We start from the raw sequence: 19431 nt of genomic DNA, 5'->3' as shown, positions 1-19431 counted from the left end.
TAGATTGTTTGGTTGTAATTTGATTGAGTCAAGTAGGTCCAAATAAGTAGTGTTTGGTATCTTGGTTCATTGAAAGGAGCCTATAAACTAATGATGACTTGAATGGGGGTCTTACCCACAGTTAGTTAACCAGTCTAGAGGTATCTTCTTTAATGAAGATACATACTTCTCCTTTGGTTCTCACATGTTCATTTTGGAGTCTGAAAGTGTGAAAGGGATTGTAGCCTTGCAAGGCCAGGGTACTCTCTGCAGCTCGGATCCAAGTTTCTGCGACTGCACAGACATCAGTATCCTCCAGGGAGTGCAGTTTCTGATTTAAACTCCTAGTGTTTAGCAGCATAACCTTTAATTTATTTGTGAGTGATATTTTCACTTTGGAAATTGTGTTCTTGAGACATTGCCTAAAAAAGGCAAATGGGGGAGGCAAGTGCCTTAGCTCTTAACTGAAAGTCTAGAGGTGACAGGTGAAGACCATCTCTGGCAAAGCAGCATGGTCTGTCAGCCATGTCATCTCAGGCTGACATGAACTGGATCCCCTTAGAATGAGACCAGAAACTAATCCAGTTGTTCAAGTGAGTCATTTTTTGTTTATATTGTGGGATAATCCTAGGGTGAGGGTAGAATGTTGCTCAAGGCTAGGGACGTACTTGCCTGGGATACATATTCATAGAGCTCAATCATGTCTGTATTCTTATAGTCCAGTGAGGTACATCTCAAATCGTTCATACCAACATGAACTGTGATGGAGTCATGACAGTATTTATTGTTGAGAGACTTGAGTGCATGTGTGATCTGATGGATCCTGGTACCCGATAGACAGTGGACGGTAACTTTCTCCTTGTCCAGCCCGCTGAGTGGAACATCTGTGTGTCTCGCAATGGAGTCACCTATGATTAAAAAATTTGGTTTAGATGTGCTTTGTCTGAAGAGTTTATTTGGTGAGACACTGGTGCTTGTGTTTTTATGTTTATTGAGTGCTGTAGGTGCTGTATTAGGTGTTGCATGTTTATACTTGGAAGGTCTCTGGTGTTTGGGTAGGTTTCTGGTGAGTAGCTCCGTGTATGATGGTTTGTGTTGACTGCATGGTTTGCATCGGAGATGTAGTATGTGAGTGGGCAGCCTGTTCAGCATTACTGTTCTATGTACGACAGAGCAAGGATTCCAGATTCTTAGTGTAGATGCATTTTTCACAAATTTGTACTTGGGTAGTTTAGAAGTAGAGGGTTATCAGTTGCTACACTGCCTCAGGATACTCATGTCATTCAGGTTGATAGGAGAAACGGAGGGGAAACTGACCATCCATAATACTAGGTTAAGTCCTGTTTTCACAGTGGGGAGAGAAATTGGAGAGGTGTGGTATAACTGGGTGTTCTAAATGAGATATTTACTAACAGGAGTTCTCTAAATGGTATGAGACTTTTGTATATTTGGTGATTTTGGGACTGTTTAAAGAACAAAAGCACAGCTGAGGTGCTCTCGTAGGTAAGCGCAATTTAAGGACTTCCTGGCCAGAACACGGGTAGCTACTAAGGGAAATTTTATCTACTGTAGTTTTTGCATCTATAACTGCCAGAGGTTACTCCCACTGCACAGTAGTGTGCGATGATGCATGGAGGTGCACTACGAGTAGAGAGATGAATAAAGGAGAGCAGTGGTTGGTTGCTTAACTCTGTGGAGCTGTGTTAAAACAAGCACAAACCCACAGAAATGCTGGGCTTATGTAGCAACAGTGAGCAAACAGAATTAAACAATCTAACCAATAAAAGAGCTAAAAACTGAGCCCTGTGCCAGCAGCCTTCAATCAGATGAGTCCTAACTGCGCCCTCTTGCCATAGGGATGGAGGGGGGGGCTCTCCAGCAAAAGATACTCTGTTTTAGTGTTCAATTTAAAAAAGAGAACCAGATTCAGCAGGTCTGAATCTAGTCTGTACAACAGCATACAAAAGTGCAACAAATCAGCAGGGACAGTTTAAAAAAAATCAGTAATATAGCAAAAAAAATTTAAAAGTGCAAAATACAGTATAAAATTGTATTTATGGTTAGCAGAATGCAACAGATTCCTTGGATTGCACACATGAATTACAGGTTTCCTGCTAGATTACCTCTTAGATGATGATGTTACTGCCTAAGGTGAAAGTAATGTTTTTACAAGGAGCAATTCCTTCAGTTTTCTCTTCAAGTTCTGATATCAGCAAGTGAATTCTTCAGGATGTTTGGGTTTGGTTGCTTAACTCTGTGGAGCTGTGTTAAAACAAGCACAAACCCACAGAAATGCTGGGCTTATGTAGCTATGATTTCTACAGCCAGATTACATTTGAAGAAAATTCAATGGTTTCTCAAATCTGTATGGACCCAGCACCCTGTATTTTCCAAGTTCCTGTGCTGAGTTTTATCAGGAAGGAGCTTTTAGTGGTGGATAGACCAGTTCTTCTTGAATCTAGGATGTTCGTCGTGTATCACTGTTGCAGTCATTACTCTTGGGTTATCCTTCTGGCAGGCTACCTGCAGTTGGCCTCAATTCCAAAGTCCTGGTCCAGCGTCGGTTGCTGTCGCCTCTTCCCTGACGTCAGTGCGCCAGGGGTATAAAAGATGCAGCCAACGCCATTTTCTTCAGTCTTTCTTGCCGTGCGGTGCCCGAAGCTGAAGCAGTTCGCAAGTGCCGGTCGGCCAACTCCTGAGATTTTCGTGTTCGAATTTCAGATCCGAAGTCTTCATTTAAAGCTAAGTACCCCGTTGGGGAAACTTTTTTCTTGCTCCAGACCGATGTCAGAAAAAGTTAGTAATTGTATTTCTTGTGGGAAGCAAATACCTCATAAGGACTTCCATTCCTATTGTATTCCTTGCCTAGGCCCTGATCACAACGTTGCTAACTGCAGGTTTTGTGCTAGATTTAACCAACGCACTAGTAAGCGTCAGTACGATTTTGCATTTCATAACTTTGGCCGGAGATTTAATTACACTATGTCGTCGGATAGCCATCCGACTACCGCAGTTCATAAGAAACGCAAGGAAAAGGACAGGCATCTGAGGTCCAAAACTGACGACGAGGCTTCTTCTAAGCCTGTCGCCAGTTCTCAGTGAGATGCTTTTGCAGCCCCTGACGCCTGCTACCTCAGAGCCGCAGGCCGCTTCCGACTCCCACGTGGAGCAGACTAGGCCTCTGGAAACTCAAGGTATTGGACACTTGGAAAATATTCCCTCAGATGTGTCCAGAGCCGCTGAGCAGGCATCGGCTTCTGAGGGTGTTTTCAGGCCTACACAGTTGCATATAAAACCGACTACAGCTTCAAAGGCAAAGACTAAAGCACCACTAAAGACAAAGAAACAAGTGCAGCAAGCCCATGGACAGGAGTGCCTAAAAAACAGATGCTCAAAATGGCAGAAGACCTAATTACTTTGATCAGGGGTTCCCATCCCCCTCCTGATAAGAGGCCTAGGCACGAGACAGAATATGAATCTTCAGATCAGGTTTCCATTTCCCCTGACTCCTCTTCTGAACAGGAATACTCTCTCCCTCCCTATGAGGATTCTGATGCTGAAGAATCTATCCCTTCAGCCTCCCCTCCTGAGGATTATTCCTTTGGGGAAACCCTGCATACCATGAGGAGTACTTCCACTGGAAGAGCCAAGACTACTCAGAATCTAAGAAAAGGCTCAGATTCTTTCTTTTACTACCTCAGCACAGGCCGCTTGCTATCCCTCCTGTTTTAGACATTGTAGATGATGTATTTTCAGAGTCCGGCCTGTCTCCTGACTCTTTACCCCCTGCACCGGTTAAGCCAGATAGATACTACAGGGTTCCAGATTCACATAAATTTCTTTATAAAAACCCTGCTGCTGACCCAGAAACTATTTCTCAGGATCCCAAAGGGGTCAGGGCTTCCCCTGTAAAAACCCCTATCCCCTCTGATAGGGATTCAAGGGCACTGGACAGATGGGGGAAAAAGGTGTACACTTCTGCTACCTTGGCTGTGAGGGCTTTAAATTGTCAATTTCATATGCTTAAATATCAGCAATACTTAGGTCACTGCTTAAATAAAAAATGTTAACAAATTCTGAATGTGCAGAAAACAAGGAAATGCAGGATTTATTGCATGCAACTGAACAAGTGGGAAAACATACTTTGCAATGTGATTTTGATTCTCTGGAGGCCTCTTGCAGGGCCGCTGTTACGGGTTCTGTCATTAGGCGGCATGCTTGGTTAAAGGAACAGAATCTACCTGATCATGTTAAAGCAAAATTATTAGATGCTCCATTACAGCATGATACTTTGTTTGGTGTTAAAGCAGAAGAGGTGTTGAAGAAAATGGAGGACAATGCGAAATCTATGCAAACAGTTAAGGATTTCTTACAGGTGCAGCCGCCCAGATTTAGCAGGAACTGGCCTACAAAGAATTGGTCCTTTCCATTGTCAGACAGGCCACAAAGAGGCAGATACAGAAGCCCCAGAGGCAGAACCCAGCCCCAAGGCTCATACAGGCCTAAACAATGGGGTGCTTCTACCTCCAAAAGCGGAGAAGACAAATCACAGCCATACAGGAAACAGTCCCAGTGACTTTCCTCTGCCAGCTCCAAGCACTTATCTTTTGACAGCCCCCTTAGGGGGAAACTAGCACTTTTTTTCACAAAATTGGCACATGATCACCCAGGACAAATGGGTCTTGAACATAGTGTCTCAGGGCTACAGGTTCCATTTTTACACCCTGCCAAGGGCAAAAGGTATGCCAGACCTACCACACAGTCAATGGGCAGAGGCACAAAAGCAAGTTACATCCCTCATGGACATGAGGGCCATTCAGCAAGTACCAAAACAAGAGCAGGGACAAGGATTTTACTTAAGACTTTTCTTGGTACCCAGAAATGACAAAGCCTGGAGACCAGTACTGGACCTGTCTATTATAAACACATTTCTGGACGTTCCAAAATTCAAAATGTTGACTCTGCAGCAGCTTCTGCCTATGCTGGGCAAGAAGGCTTGGCTTGTAACTTTGGACCTAAAAGTGGCATACCTGCATGTCCCAATCAGACAATCTTGCAGAAGATACCTCAGATTCATAGCTGGCTCAGTGCACTACCAATTCTGTGCACTGCCCTTTGGCTTATCTACTGTGCCCAGGGTCTTCACAAAATGCCTGGCACTGGTAATTGCATTTTGCAGACAAAGAGGAATTCAAATGTATCCTTACTTAGACGACTGCCTTATTCAAGCAGAGAACAAGAACATTTTACTAAAGCATCTGGCGTTTGTAAAAAGATTACTAATTTGCCTAGGGTACACAGTAAATGAAAAGAAATCAAAACAAGTACCCTCTCAAGAGATAATATTCCTGGGTGCAAGCTTAAATACAACTGCCCAGATGGCTTATCTCACGCCAGACAAACAAAGGCAACTGACTTCTTACTTCAAAATGTTGGCAACAAAAACCCAGTTATCTGCAATAAAAAGTCTGCAGGCTTTGGGCTTCATGGCATCCTGCATTCTGTTAATTCCATATGCCAGACTGCATATGAGGAAACTACAATGGTATCTAAAAAGTGTTTGGACTCAACATTGCCACAGCCTGGAAACATTAATTACCCTCATTCCCTGCCTGCAACAGGAGTTTTGATGGTGGGCACAGGCCTGTCACCACAACAAGGGACAGCCATTCACTTTACCCACAGCCAGGCAGACACTAACAACGGATGCATCAGATTATGCCTGGGGGCCCACATGGCAGGAAAATGTATTCAGGGCACATGGCCCGCAAGCCAGATGCATCTTCATATCAATCAAAAAGAGATGCTAGCTGTTCAGAATGCCCTGACAGCTTTCAAGGATCTACTTCATCCAGGACAAATACTGATAAAGATGGACAATACTACAGTCATGTGGTACATAAACAAGCAGGGAGGCACACATTCCTACCCCCTCTGCAGACAAGCCATGACTTTGTGGGGCACAGCATTGACTTCTCAAGTTCACCTGCAAGCACAATTCCTGCCAGGAAAGATAAATAATCTGGCAGATGAACTAAGCAGAAACCTCATGGACCCCCACAAGTGGAAACTGGATCCACAAGTCTTCGGCATGATAACAAGGAAATGGGGATGCCCAGACATATATCTAGTTGCCTCCCCTCACAACTGCCAACTACAGAGATTCTGCACAAGGACTTATCACAAGCAAGCATGGAAAGTGGATGCCTTATCCTTCAGCTGGAAAAACCTAACAGTATATGCCTTTCCTCCCCTGCCTCTCCTCCCCAAGGTACTCCTAAAGGTCAGACAAGAGAAGCCAAAAATTATACTGATTGCCCCAGACTGGCCACGCCAGCACTGGTACCCAGTCCTAAAGAACTTGTCTCAAGGTCCAGCCTGGACATTGCCTCACATTTCTCACTTACTGACCCAACAAAACAATCAGATCCTGCACAGCCAACTCAGGACCTTAAATCTGGCAGCATGGCAGATAATGTAGCCATTCAGAACACTCCTCTCTCCAAAGCTGTGATGGATGTTATTTTGGAGGCCAGAAGGCCCAGTACCAGAAAATCTTATGCAGAAAAATGGAAGAGATTCTGTGCTTGGAACCAGGCACAAGGAATTGACACGTTTGTACCAAATATTCCTCAGATTTTACAATACTTAACTGAGATGCTGGACAAAGGCCTATCCTTTTCATCAATTAAGATCCATGCCTCTGCCATTTCAGCCCATTACAATACGGAACCAGCTATCTTTTCTCATCCTTTAATAAGGCAGTACCTCAGAGGGGCCAAAAATATAAGACATCCAAGGAGAGCACCAATACCTGCATAGGACCTGAATTATGTCTTGGAAAAACTCACACTGCCTCCTTTTGAGCCAGCCTCAACAGCTGATGTAAAATTATTATCCTGGAAAACAGCTCTGCTCCTAGCAATAACCTCTGCAAGACGAGTCTCGGAGTTACAGGCACTCATGGCTGTGGAACCTTTTATCATTTTCCATCCAGACAGGGTTTCTCTGAGGACAAACCCAACATTTATGCCTAAGGTGGTGTCCAGTGTGGCCCTTAACCAAATCATTCACTTGCCTACCTTTTATCCAAACCTACAGAACAAGGGTGAGAGATTTCTGCATTCTTTGGACATAGACAGCTGCGCTTCTACTTGGACAGAACTAAAGCTTTCAGAAAGACTGAGCAACTTTTAGTGGCATATGTTGCAGGGTCACAAGGAAAGGCTATCTCAAAACAGACTATTTCAAAATGGATAGGCCATTGCATTCGTTTCTGCTACTCACAACATGGCAAATCAGTGCCTAAGGGCATTATGCCACATTCAACCAGAGCAGCAGCCTTCCTCAGAGGAGTACCAACCAAAGACATCTTAAAAGGCTGCAACTTGGAGTTCAGTGCACACTTTTACAAAGCACTACCACTTACCTCTTTACTCTAAATCCAGAGCAGGCTTTGCCACTGCAGTTCTGCAGGGCCTCATAGCCTCTCCTAATCCTATTTAGACCCAGCCGCCCTACCTCAGCTTTGGGAGTCAACCCAAGTGTAATGACTGCAACAGTGAAACACGATGAACATAGTACAGTTGTGTACCTACAATAAATGTAGATGTTCGAATGTATTCACTGTTGCAGTCCAGGTTACCCTCCCACCATCCCCCTTTCTTTTGCTGGGTCTTATCTGTACTTCTCTGTTCTATACAACCTATGTGGTGTGTTTGCTTGTAGATGAAGGAAATGTTTACTTTAGTGCAAGCATGTTTATTGGCATAATTTTTTTTAGCCTACCCTTTTGGGGGCACCTGACATCTGGGGCAAGAAAAACTGAAGAAAATGGCGTTGGCTGCATCTTTTATACCCCTGGCGCACTGACGTCAGGGAAGAGGCGACAGCAACCGATGCCGGACCAGGACTTTGGAATTCAGGCCGACTGCAGGTAGCCTGCCAGCAGGATAACCCAAGAGTAATGACTGCAACAGTGAATGCACTCAAACATCTACATTTATGGTAGGTACACAACTGTACTTTTTCCATTCACCTACTCAGCCATTTCACGGTCCATAACTACTGACACCTCAGACTTTGACTGAGGGGTTGGTTACAAGTTAAAGTACAAGGGCTTTTGGACCATTGTTTCAAAAGAAGGCGCAAACATCAAAGAACTAATGGAGCTGGTAAATGTTAAATCCATGAGCCATCTGTGCACTTTGGCACCAGACAAATGCCACTGTTGGACAGTACATGAGCAAATAAGGGGGAAATGTCATATCCCTTATGTAGACTAGCCACGAAAGCTGGGAAACTTGCATTGCTGTACAGCCTATCCTTCCATGCTACTTATGTTTTGTCAGAGCAGAATAATGTGACAGCCACTCTTGTACAGAAGCAGAACAGACCCCCCCCCTCCCCAAATGGATGTTACACATAGGGATCTTCTAAGACATTATTCACCTGTGGGGGGAACTGCCTAAGTAGATCTGTTTGCCTCCATTCACAACAAATAGTTGAAAAATTTCTGTTCTAAGACTGCTTGATGAAAGGCCTGGAAGACAGATGCCTTCACTTTCCCATGGACAAGAATATTTCTTTATGCCTCCCCCTTTCCTCTTTTAGCCAGAGTCCAGTAGGACTCTCTTAAGGTAATATTGTTAACTTAATTTTAGCCCAAATAACAGTGGTTCTCCCTTTTCATGAAAATGGCGAATGATAATTAACACAAACATCCACACATTATAGATTTACTCACACAGGACAAGGGGTCTCTGATTCACCTCAATCTAGAAATTCTTCATCTTACAACCTGGATGATAGAATTCCTTTCATACAGTTATTTTCTGAGGACATGCTGCAGATGTTATAGGAGGCTAAGAAACCTTCTACTAGAACATCTTATTTGGCCAAATAAGAAATTTTCTAGCTGATGCCATAAACAGAACCAAGTCCTTTAAAAGCAGAAGCTCCTTTGGCTCTACAGTATCGGTGTGAATTGCTGAAATCTGGCCTTTCTTATTCATTCATTCATCAAGATTCATCTCTCAAGCATTCCTGCTTGCCATTAGATCCCCCTTTCTTCTTTATTAACTAGAACGTTTTTTGAAAGTAATATTGTACATTGCCCACTTAGGAAACAGGTGCCTTCTTCTCGAGGATCTTTACTTTGTACTGTAGTAACTTAAACTTTTTAGCTAGCTCATAAGGTTGATTTTAAAGTTCATTACATGGAAAACATGGTTACTTATTGGTCTGACTTTTAGGTAGGAGATTGTCTGAGTTGAAAGGCTAAGCTCTGATGGTACCCTAACCTTACCTTACTTTTCATAAGGATAGTTTATCCTTAACAACAAACCCTTCCTTCATGCCAAAAATGTTGTCAGGATTTACATTAAATCTGTCTGTTCACCTTCCTGTTTTCTTTCCTGAACCAGAAATGAGGGAGAAAGAATCTTGTTTACTGTGTATGTCCAGATGCAACTGAGATAATACATCAACAAAGCAAATGACTAACCAGCTGTTCATTGGCTATGAATATAAGAAGGGAGATCCATTGCCAAAAAGACCATTTCCAAATGGCTATTGCATGCTATCCAGTTGTATTCTTGTCTTCATAGAAAGGCCCTTCCCACCAATGTCACAGACCTGTCTACCAGGGCTATGGCTACTTTTAGAGCTACTTGGAAAGGGGGGTGGAGGAGCTCTAGAAGTATTCTAGAGGTGATAGCTTGGTCATGTGTACACACTTTTACTAAGCATTTTAAAGCAGAGTCTCCCTCCAGGTCAAGCGGAGGCTATACTATGAGCATAACCCTCAACCTTGTAGCACAAAAATTTGGACAAAGCCAAAAATAATGGGGGGGACAAAGCCCCAAAAATAGGGACACATTTTAAATATTGCTGTTATAAACACAGAAATTTACAAGAATAAAAGTTCTCATGTTACCATTCATTTTCTGAAGGATATGAAGTCTGAAACTCAAATGACTGTCATTATTTAGTGAATTCAGTCCTCATTGATTTGCCACAGAAATCCAGAAAAATCACAAATTTTATGAGGAAAAGACCAAAAATATGAGGCAAAAATCTGGATATTTTGCAAAAAGCTGTACAGTTGAGAGGTATGACTGAGTATTTTCCAGAAAGTCTTGGACTATATGCCCCTTCTGCCTCCTCCCGGTCTGTCTAACCTTTGGTAGTCATCCCGTGTAGCTTAAGCTGCTGCAACAGAGGTCTAATGGTGAACATGGTCCAGTTGTGTAAATAAACTTACCATAACAGTAAGTGTTCAGATAGTTCGCTTTCACAGTGTTAACACCCTCCCTCCTTACCCCCCTCCCTTTGGTCCTTCTACAGCAGTTTTCCTTACTAGGGCATATATTTCTACCTGATCTGTCTGCCATGGTGGTGTTTCTCTAGTTCTTCTTTGCTTCCTCTTTCTTCTAGCACATTGCCTGGAATTTAGGGCTTCAGCCTTCCTTTTCATATACGCAAGAAAGATCTGAATTTTGGTGCTTGTATGTCTACTTTTGTACCAGCATGATGTTGTACCTCCTTGTATGTACACCACATGGAAGGCACCATAAAGATCTAGATACTGGCCATACAGCCAGTCCCTGGCAGGATATATCCCAAATAGCTTAGGCTACTTCTGCAATCATCTGTTCTAACATCTACTGTTATTGTAAGTTTACTAACTCATCTCTGCTGTCCTTGATGCTCTGATTTATTTGTATTCTTTGTTTAGCCAATAGAAAAAGTGACATGTCCAAGAAGTTTTCCTTAAATATGTATCACTTTTAAATTTATCAGTGTAGGATGTGGCATCCTTTAAGGAAGGAAAATCTGCAGATACTACTCCCACTCCTCAGCATAGGAAAATACCTTTTAAAGAACAGCTAGTTTGCCGCTTATACAAGTTCATTCATTCATCTGTCTTTCTCATTTTCTGTTTTCTCTTAAAATTTTGGTTTTTTTTTAGTTTCAAATATTACGATAGGCACAGTGGATGTACTTCAGCTTTAGCGTGCTTGCTACCCACTTTCATTTTTGTATAAATGGATTATTTTATTAGTCTGTTAGACTTATTTCCTAACCTATGTTTGCAACGCACACCTACGAATTCATTAACAGCCCCAGTGTGGACCATACAACCCACAAGAAAAAGACCCTGCTTACACAACGCATATATTTTGTGATTCAGAGAGATGCATTAGCCACCACAAGGAAAGACTTCATTTTCGGCTAATTTAGTCTCTGAATTGCAATTAACTACCACAAAGAGCAGTTCAGCACTTCCTGTGGTAATTAACTGGGATGGCCTTGTTATGTAAGCACAGGCGCTCTTCTTTTCTCAGTTACTTTCCCATGGGCGTGCAAACACACACACACACACACACACACACACACACACACACACACACACACACACACACACTACTCCATATCTGTCCCTGTTGTCAGAATATCCATGATATCTTCTTTTCCCCTGCATAGATGATTACTGCCAATCCTTAAAGCCAGACATCCAGGTTTCACACTGCATATTGTTGAGTAAATGCATGCTAGGGTGAAAGCTGTTCACGGCTTAGAGTGGTATGCCTAATGTTTCCCATATCCCCCTCTCATACAGCATGACATGTCTCAGGCAGGGCTTAATGACCAAGATCTTCACTATACAGAAAAAGAGCACTTTCTGCACAAATGTTATGATTTAGTTCAGCAAGCTAATGCAGGTATGTCTTGTTTCAAAATTGTATGATTCAAGTCCCTTTTCACTCTATGTATTTTTTTTACTTTTTATTTTGATTATTAGGCTCTGGAGTCTGCTGTTCCCTCCACCTTCAAAGCCCATGCTGTTTTAAGTACTGTTATGGTACAAGAGTAGTATCCCTGATGTGTAGTTCTGCCCCCCCCCCCATCCTTGTACTGTTTAAAGTGCTGTTATGGCATGAGAGTAATACACCTGGTGTCTAGTGGTTCCCCACACCCAGTGTAGCAGACTCTGCTCATTAGTCTACGGGGTGTGTAGAAGTTTGACATCCACCTCACACACACACATTATATATATATATATATATATATATATATATATATATATATATATATATATATATATATATATATCCAGTGGTATTCACTCACACACTCAACCATTCATCCATACACACACCTAACATGACCCCTGTACCCTACTACTGCTACCTTCCAGCTAGGCATATACTCATACATGTAGCCCCTCACCTATACACATGCACACACCTCCAACCGAAACTTTTAAACTCTTCTTGGAGCCAGTTCTGCAGGAGACGGCATATAACTAATAACTATATGCCTCTCCCCTGAGCTGCACCATATAGCATGGCCACGAAGACAGCCTGACACGACACAGTGCTGCACATCTTTGCGCAAAACAACAGTGATAGAGCTGTCTTTGTATTCAAAAAGGTTACCATGCAGTGTGCACTTCCCTGTTACCAGAACCATTGGACGGTGGAATAATGTGAACTATTTGGCCCATAGGTATATCTTAATCTGTCACTGTAAGCAAAATGTCCAGCATGACAGATGTAGCAGATCTTGTTACAGCTATCAGGAGCACTCTATTTTTAGCTCTAAATCATGTAAGTTTTAACAATGCCTCATTTTTGTCTTCTGTCTTCTGATGAAGTTGCATCTAGCAACGAAAACGTGTTGTATTGAAAAAATTATCTGCGTTAATAAAGGAGTGCTTTGGACAAAGGAGTGCTTTGGACCTTACTGGATATTCATTGGCATAGTTCCTCTCCGGTGCTGGTTTTTGTACATCATTTTTGTCTTTAAATTTTAAAATTTTTCACATTAGCACAAATTTAATTCCCCTGACGTGATTGGTTCCACCCTTGTTGGTAAGCGTGGCAATGTAAGGGGCCTTTGGCTGTTATAGTTGCCAGATCTGATTCCTCTGCTAATGTTACTCAAATGGCTGTTTTTTAGATTCTGACATCTACTGTTAAGTGTGCTCCACTGTGCTTCTGATTTCCTTAAACTTCCCAGTGTGTTTCTGATTTCCCTGAACTTTACAATTGAAGGGTATGTTCGAATTCAGTGTATTCTCAGAGTGGAACTGGTTACAAGTATGAGTCAAGCAAAGAAGTACTTTGACTAAATTTAAGCCTATTCATGATGATTGGATAAGTGAATGCAATTTTGCACCATGATTATCATGTATAGCCCTCCTCATTTGGGAGGTGGGCACTAAGTGCTTGCAAAGGGTTTACTGGAACTTTTAAATGTGCCCTCTTAAAAGTGTATATGGCTAGGCATCTTATGGCCCCATGATTACTTGCATGGTATTCTTATTGGATCCAGTATGAATACTGTGACTTCTGATAATGTCACTTACTTAATGTAGGAGATTATCAAAAAAAGATGGGGGGGGGGGGTTGCCCTGGTACCTTCGACAAATATTACCTAGTATGTGAATATCACCTCAGATCTCGCCTAAAACAGCCCACATTCTAGTGGGGGAGATAAGCCCTGTCACTGTAATGTTTATACATTTATATATTAAAAAAGGTTCCAAAACTCTAGTCAGGAAGCCCCCTGAGGTTTTTTAGACATTATTGGCACATCACACAAGTGAAGTGGTGGGGGAATATCAGTAGCTCAGTATTAAAACTGTAGTCGCATTTGAGTGCCTGTCTTAAGGATATAGAAACCTTATTTTGGCCATTGTATGAAGACATATTGCCTTAAATTTCCCGTACCTATGTTCATCTATAATGTAGTGCAAATGCTGTAGCAAAGTGTTACTACTCATGAAGTACAGCTGGTGTGGTTATGTAATGAACCTTTTTGTTTGTTTAAGGTATTATCGTGAAGTCCTTCCAGGAGAAATTGTACAAATTTCAAGGCAGGGAATACAGTCTCTTGCTGTTGTTCCAAGACCAGGGGGAGTTCCACCAGCATTCTGCATCTTTGAGTATGTGTATTTTGCTAGACCAGATTCAATTTTTGAAGGTAATTGCACCAACATTATTATTGCCTTTTCTAAGAGATTTTTCTTAGTTTTTAGTATGAGATTTTTGAATTTTAAAATGTTTCAGAGAATTTAAGTCTGTTTGCAAAACACTGAAGATTCGAGGCACAAATATTTTAAGGAAATAGTACTTGATCATGCAAACAGAAAATGAATAAGCAAACCAAATGAATGTACAGCATTTTTGCGAATAGATTAACAAGAGACTTTAGTTGCCCTCTTAAGTACATACTGTGAATTCAGTGAAACATATTGTACTGAGATTCTTGGCACATTCCAGAGATGAAGGAATCCATTTAGTCAGATGTAGTGTGAATGAAAACTTACTAAATGGCTGATGCACTAGTTAGTAGAGTCCACTAGTGCAGGTACCAAAATTCTGTTCAAAAATAGTTTTGTACTGTTACATTAATAACTTAATAGATTTGAGTTGTTTACTGTTGCCAGCATAGTCCTGTAGTAATGTAATAAGGCAGTAAAGCTTACTGTAAGCACTCTTGCTCTGTGTATGTAAATGTATGGAGCTGCTTTAAGCCTTCAAATCTAGACTAGCAATGTTGAACATACAACCTACACTGTTCCACCAGTTAAAATGACCAGCTTGTAATAGTTAAATATAGGAAACAAAATGAAAGGATTTTTACAGGTGGGCTATGCTCCCTGCGCGAATGTGTAGCTCTGCCACACGCTGGTGTATTGCCTCTAAGTATGTACTACCTTGAAGAGAAGGGAAGCACAGTTATTTCATTTTCTCTGAGATGGTGTGACCTTAGAGATGGCATATTTAGAGAATGGTGTGGGTGTGCAGGAGGGGGTTACATCCCTGCCCACAAAATAATCTATTTTCAAACTATTATATTGTCGATGTGACACCCTATCCCCATGTGAAAAAAATGGGAAAAGAGGTTGTGGATGGATGGCTGAATTACTGATCTGTGTCACAATGACATACCATATGACAGCAAGCAGGTCTACACTAAGTCAGTTATTGCAGGTCTAGTTTTGTTTAAAAAAAAAAATATATATATATATATATATATATATATATATATATATATATATATATATGGTTCTAGGTCATAAGATCGACAGCCACTCTCACCGACAACAAAAACATCGACACCACATTATCGACAAACCATAAACACGACACCTCACATGCCCGACAAACAAGTAACCGACGGTCCACAAACACGAAACCCCACACACTGCACACACCACAATAACAACAATCAACTAACAAAACACATCCCCTTATCCAAAAACCACACACAGAACACAAGCACACCAAAATCCTCACAAACCCACACTAAACCTCACACACACAACTACATCCAACCCTAACCCAAACCCTTACCCTAAGGTCTGTCACTATCGCACACTCAGCTAACCCGCCCTAACCCTAACTCACTTAACCCACCCCTAACCCAAAAATACCACTACCAAGACACTTACATAACCCGCGCCTAACCCTAACTCACTTAACCCCCTAACCCAAAACTGCCACTACCGCACACTTACCTAACCCTTAGCCCTAACCCTAACTCACTTAACCCGCCCCTAACCCAAAAAATACCACTACCGCACACTTACCCAACCCACGCCCTAACCCTAACTCACTTAACCCACCCCATCCCCACAGACTGTCACTATCCACACTTACCTTAGTCGCACCCTAACATCCGTCACCACCGCATACTCACACAGCCTTCTTTCCAACTCACTATCCCTGGCGTCGGAGTTTTCATCCGTAGCGTCGGTCTTCCGAGTGTCGATCATCTGGCGCCCGCTCATGCGTTGTCGGTTATCTCAGCTGTCGATCTTCTAACCTACACCCATATATATATATATATATATATATATATATATATATATATATATATATATATATATTTATTTATTTATTTACAGACACGCACACATTATATTTATATGTTATATATACAGGTTCATCGGTGTGTACTAGGCTAACAACCCTGAAGTGGAGCTTTTACAAGCCTAGCCCATAGGATTACCCTGGCATCATGCCACCCGACCTTAGTTCCTAGTGCCTCTGTCGAGTAGAGCCACTGGAGTGATCCCCGGGGTGACTTTTCTATTTCCCATCCACTCATCAAGATATCTCCTGAAGAGGGCGAGTGAGGTGCTCTGCTTAACATGTATGGGAAGTCTATTCCATAGCATGGGCAGTCTCTAGGTTATGAACCTGTCCCTCCAATATGTTCTGTTGATTGTAGTAATGAGGTTGAGGTCTCTGGATCATGTGGTTCGGAGGGATTGGGATTTCTTTAGATGTAGCATTTCTAACAAAGCTGGGTCAGACATGGCTTTGTAAGTCAAGTAGAGATTACCTCTAAGTAGGCGATATGAGACAGAGAATAGTTGGAGTTTTTTGAGTCTGTCCATATAGGACAAGTGTTTAAGGCCTAGGATCCTCTTTGTGAGGTACGTTTGCAGCCTCTCCAGCTGTTTCAGGTGTCTAGTGAGGTACATGTCAAATGGGGCATTGTACTCATGATTGGCCTAATGAGGGAAGAGTAGAGGGAGATAATGACCTCTTTCTTCCTGGATGTAAAACCCTTAGTAATGAGCTGTGCCACATAGAAGGACTTTCTGACCACAGTGGCAATGTGGTGATCAAAAGAGAGGTTGCTGTCGACCTGTGTTCCTAAATCTCTTATAACGCCTTCTGTGTTCAGTAGACTAACATCGATGTGATTATTCAAGGGAACCAGTTTTTTTCCCAAGAGGGATGAAGACAGATTTTTTGGCATTGAGCTTAAGGCCATGGTTCTGACACCAGTCGTTGGTCTCATTGAGGCCTTTCTGTAGGATGTCAGCATTACATGAGGAGTTAATAATAGCTGCCAACTTGCAATCATCTGCAAACTTTGTCAGCCAGAGTCCCTTCGTGTTGGCCTGGACTTCAGAGAAGTAGATACCAAACAGGAGAGGACCCAGGACTGAACCCTGTGGGACTCCACTCGTGACTGGTTGACGGTCTGACTTGGAGTCAGCTACTTTCACACTGTGGGTTCTACCTGTGAGCCAGTTTGCAACTCACCTAGTGATATAGGCATTGATGCCTAGCTTAGTGAGGTTTTTCTGTGATTCCTGAGTGGGGAATGGTATCAAAGGCCTTGGCCAGATCAAGGTAGGCTGTATGAACCACCTTGCCTTCATCCACAGCTCTGGTGACTGACCCAAAGAAGTCGACCAAGTTGAGCAGGCATGATATGCCCTTCACAAAACCAAACTGTGTAGGATCCAGAGTTTGGAGATTCCCTATATCCTTGTTTATTAGGTCCATGATGATGCATTCCTTAGCTTTGCATATCAGACTCGTCAGGCTAATGGGGCGATAGTTCCCAGGGTCTGTAGTCGCTCCTCCCTTGTGGAGAGGGATGACGGTAGCAGTGCGCCATTCTGTAGGGACAAAGCCTGAGGTGAGGCTGTGATTGAACAGGGCACACAGGTGAGGTGTCGGATCACTCTGTAGTTCATGTAGAACACAGCCGGGGATATTGTCAGGTCCCATAGAAGCTGTATTCTTGGCCTTGGACAGTGCTGTTTTAACCTGTGTAGCAATGATACTGGGTGCCTGGCAATCTACTGGTATTGTGATTGCCTGGGGGGGGGGGTAAAGTTGGCACTGAATATGTCGGCCAGTATATTGGCAAAATCGGTTGGCTAGGTATAGGAGGTACCATTGTGCAGTAGCTCAGAGCAAATCTGGGTATTGCCGTGGAGATTTTTTTACATAACTATAGAAGGCCTTGTGGTTGTCTTTACTATCTGCTGCAATTTTGTTTTCAAAGGTAGCTTTAGAATTTGTTGAGGGATCTCAACCTTTTGTTGAGGTTGATAAGAGAGTTTTTCCATTCTTGGGACTTCACCTTATTCTGCATCAGTTACCTCCTTCTGTTGTAGAGTTTTATGGCAGGGGACCACCAGATTGGCTTCCTTCTTTTTGAGCAGAGTGTCTTGGTTCTATTGGGTATGGCGAGATCCATGCATTTGTGTACATGTTCGTACAGTGCATTGGTGTATGATTCAGTGGTCATGCAACTGTTCTCCATTTGCATGGGTGCCGTGAAGTTAGCCACCTCTGTTTTTAGGAGCCCAGAGTTAGCTTTGGAGAAGTTTTTCATGGTGGTTACCTTTGTGGGGGGGGATTTCCAAGGTGATTAGTCTGTGGTCGGAACTAACCTCTAGGGGGGGTAAGAATGAGCTATTCCAGGGCATTGGAATTTGTGAATTCCAGAAAGCGTTGGGCAAGTGTATTGGTACATGAGTAGTTTTTCCAGTTAATGGAGGGGTAGTTTAAGTTGCCCAGTATGAGAGTGTTAGGTTGGACCCTAGTATTCTCCAGGGTGCTTAGGAACATGGAGTGTAAGTCTTGGGACATGGTTGGTGACCTATAGAAGGCTACAACCTGAATCACTGTCTTACCCAATGTCAGTTGCACCTGTTGTATCTCAGATGCATTATGTTGGGCTACCAGTCTGGAGATGTGCGCATCCTTTATGAATATGGAAACTCCACCGCCTTTGGAGCTTCGGTCCAAGTTTTGGGGTCAAAAGCTGTGGAATGAGTTATAGCTTGGTAGTGCAGGGGTGCTTTCTGCTGCCTTGAACCAGGTCTCTGTTACAGCACAGATGTCGATGTTCTCCATTTTAAGGAGTGCTTTGAGTGAGTGCAGTTTGAGATTTAGACTTCTAGCGTTGAGCAGCATGATCCTCAGATTGCATTTGTTTGTAGCTGTCACGGTGGTAATTTGGTTCTTTGGAACACCACCTAAAAAAGGCACTATAGGGGTGGCAAGAGCCTTGGCCAGTATCCAGAAGACCAGGGGTGACATATGCAGGTCATCTCTGGCAAAGCATCGAGGTCTGTCAACCATGTCATCCCAGGCAGACAGATACTGGATTCCCTCAGAATGACACCAGAAACTTAGCCAATTGTTGAAATCAGTCATTTTCTGCTTGTACTGTGGGATCATTTTGGGTGATGGTAGGATGCTGCTCAGGGCTAGGGTCATACCCACCTGGGCTACATAATCCGAGAGCTCCTCTATGTCTCTTTTCATGTAGTCCAGAGAGGTACGTCTTAGGTCATTCACACCCACATGTACAATGACAGAGTCATATTTGTACTTGTTGTTGAGGAACCTGAGTGCTTGCATTATGTGGCGGATGCTGGTGCCTGACAGGCAGCTGACTGTTACTTTGTCTTTATTGCATATTATACACATCTGTATTTATATGTTTATATATCTGTCTATATACAGTGAATATAAAAAGTTTACACACCCCTGTTAAAATGCCAGGTTTTTGTGATATAAAAAAATGAGACCACAATAAATAATTTCAAAACTTTTCCCACCTTTAGTGTGACCTATAACCAGTACAGTTCAATTGAAAAACAAACAAATATAAAAA

General features: G+C 42.5%; 1 protein-coding gene across 1 annotated transcript in view; it reads left to right on the top strand.

Annotated features, from left to right (window-relative positions):
- The window catches only part of PPAT (phosphoribosyl pyrophosphate amidotransferase), a gene marked incomplete in the record, with an annotated part of 1466229 nt that overhangs the window by 1091333 nt on the left and 355465 nt on the right, over positions 1-19431 (top strand). The window contains 1 exon segment of the mRNA XM_044062494.1: positions 13820-13971. Coding sequence (XP_043918429.1) covers positions 13820-13971 — 152 coding nt within the window.

This window comes from Protopterus annectens, chromosome 2.part1, assembly GCF_019279795.1.
Source record: "Protopterus annectens isolate FY-2018-M chromosome 2.part1, PAN1.0, whole genome shotgun sequence".
Lineage (NCBI taxonomy): Eukaryota > Metazoa > Chordata > Ceratodontiformes > Protopteridae > Protopterus > Protopterus annectens.
The sequence above is the reverse complement of the archived record's forward strand: the minus strand, read 5'-3'. Positions and strand labels throughout refer to the sequence as shown.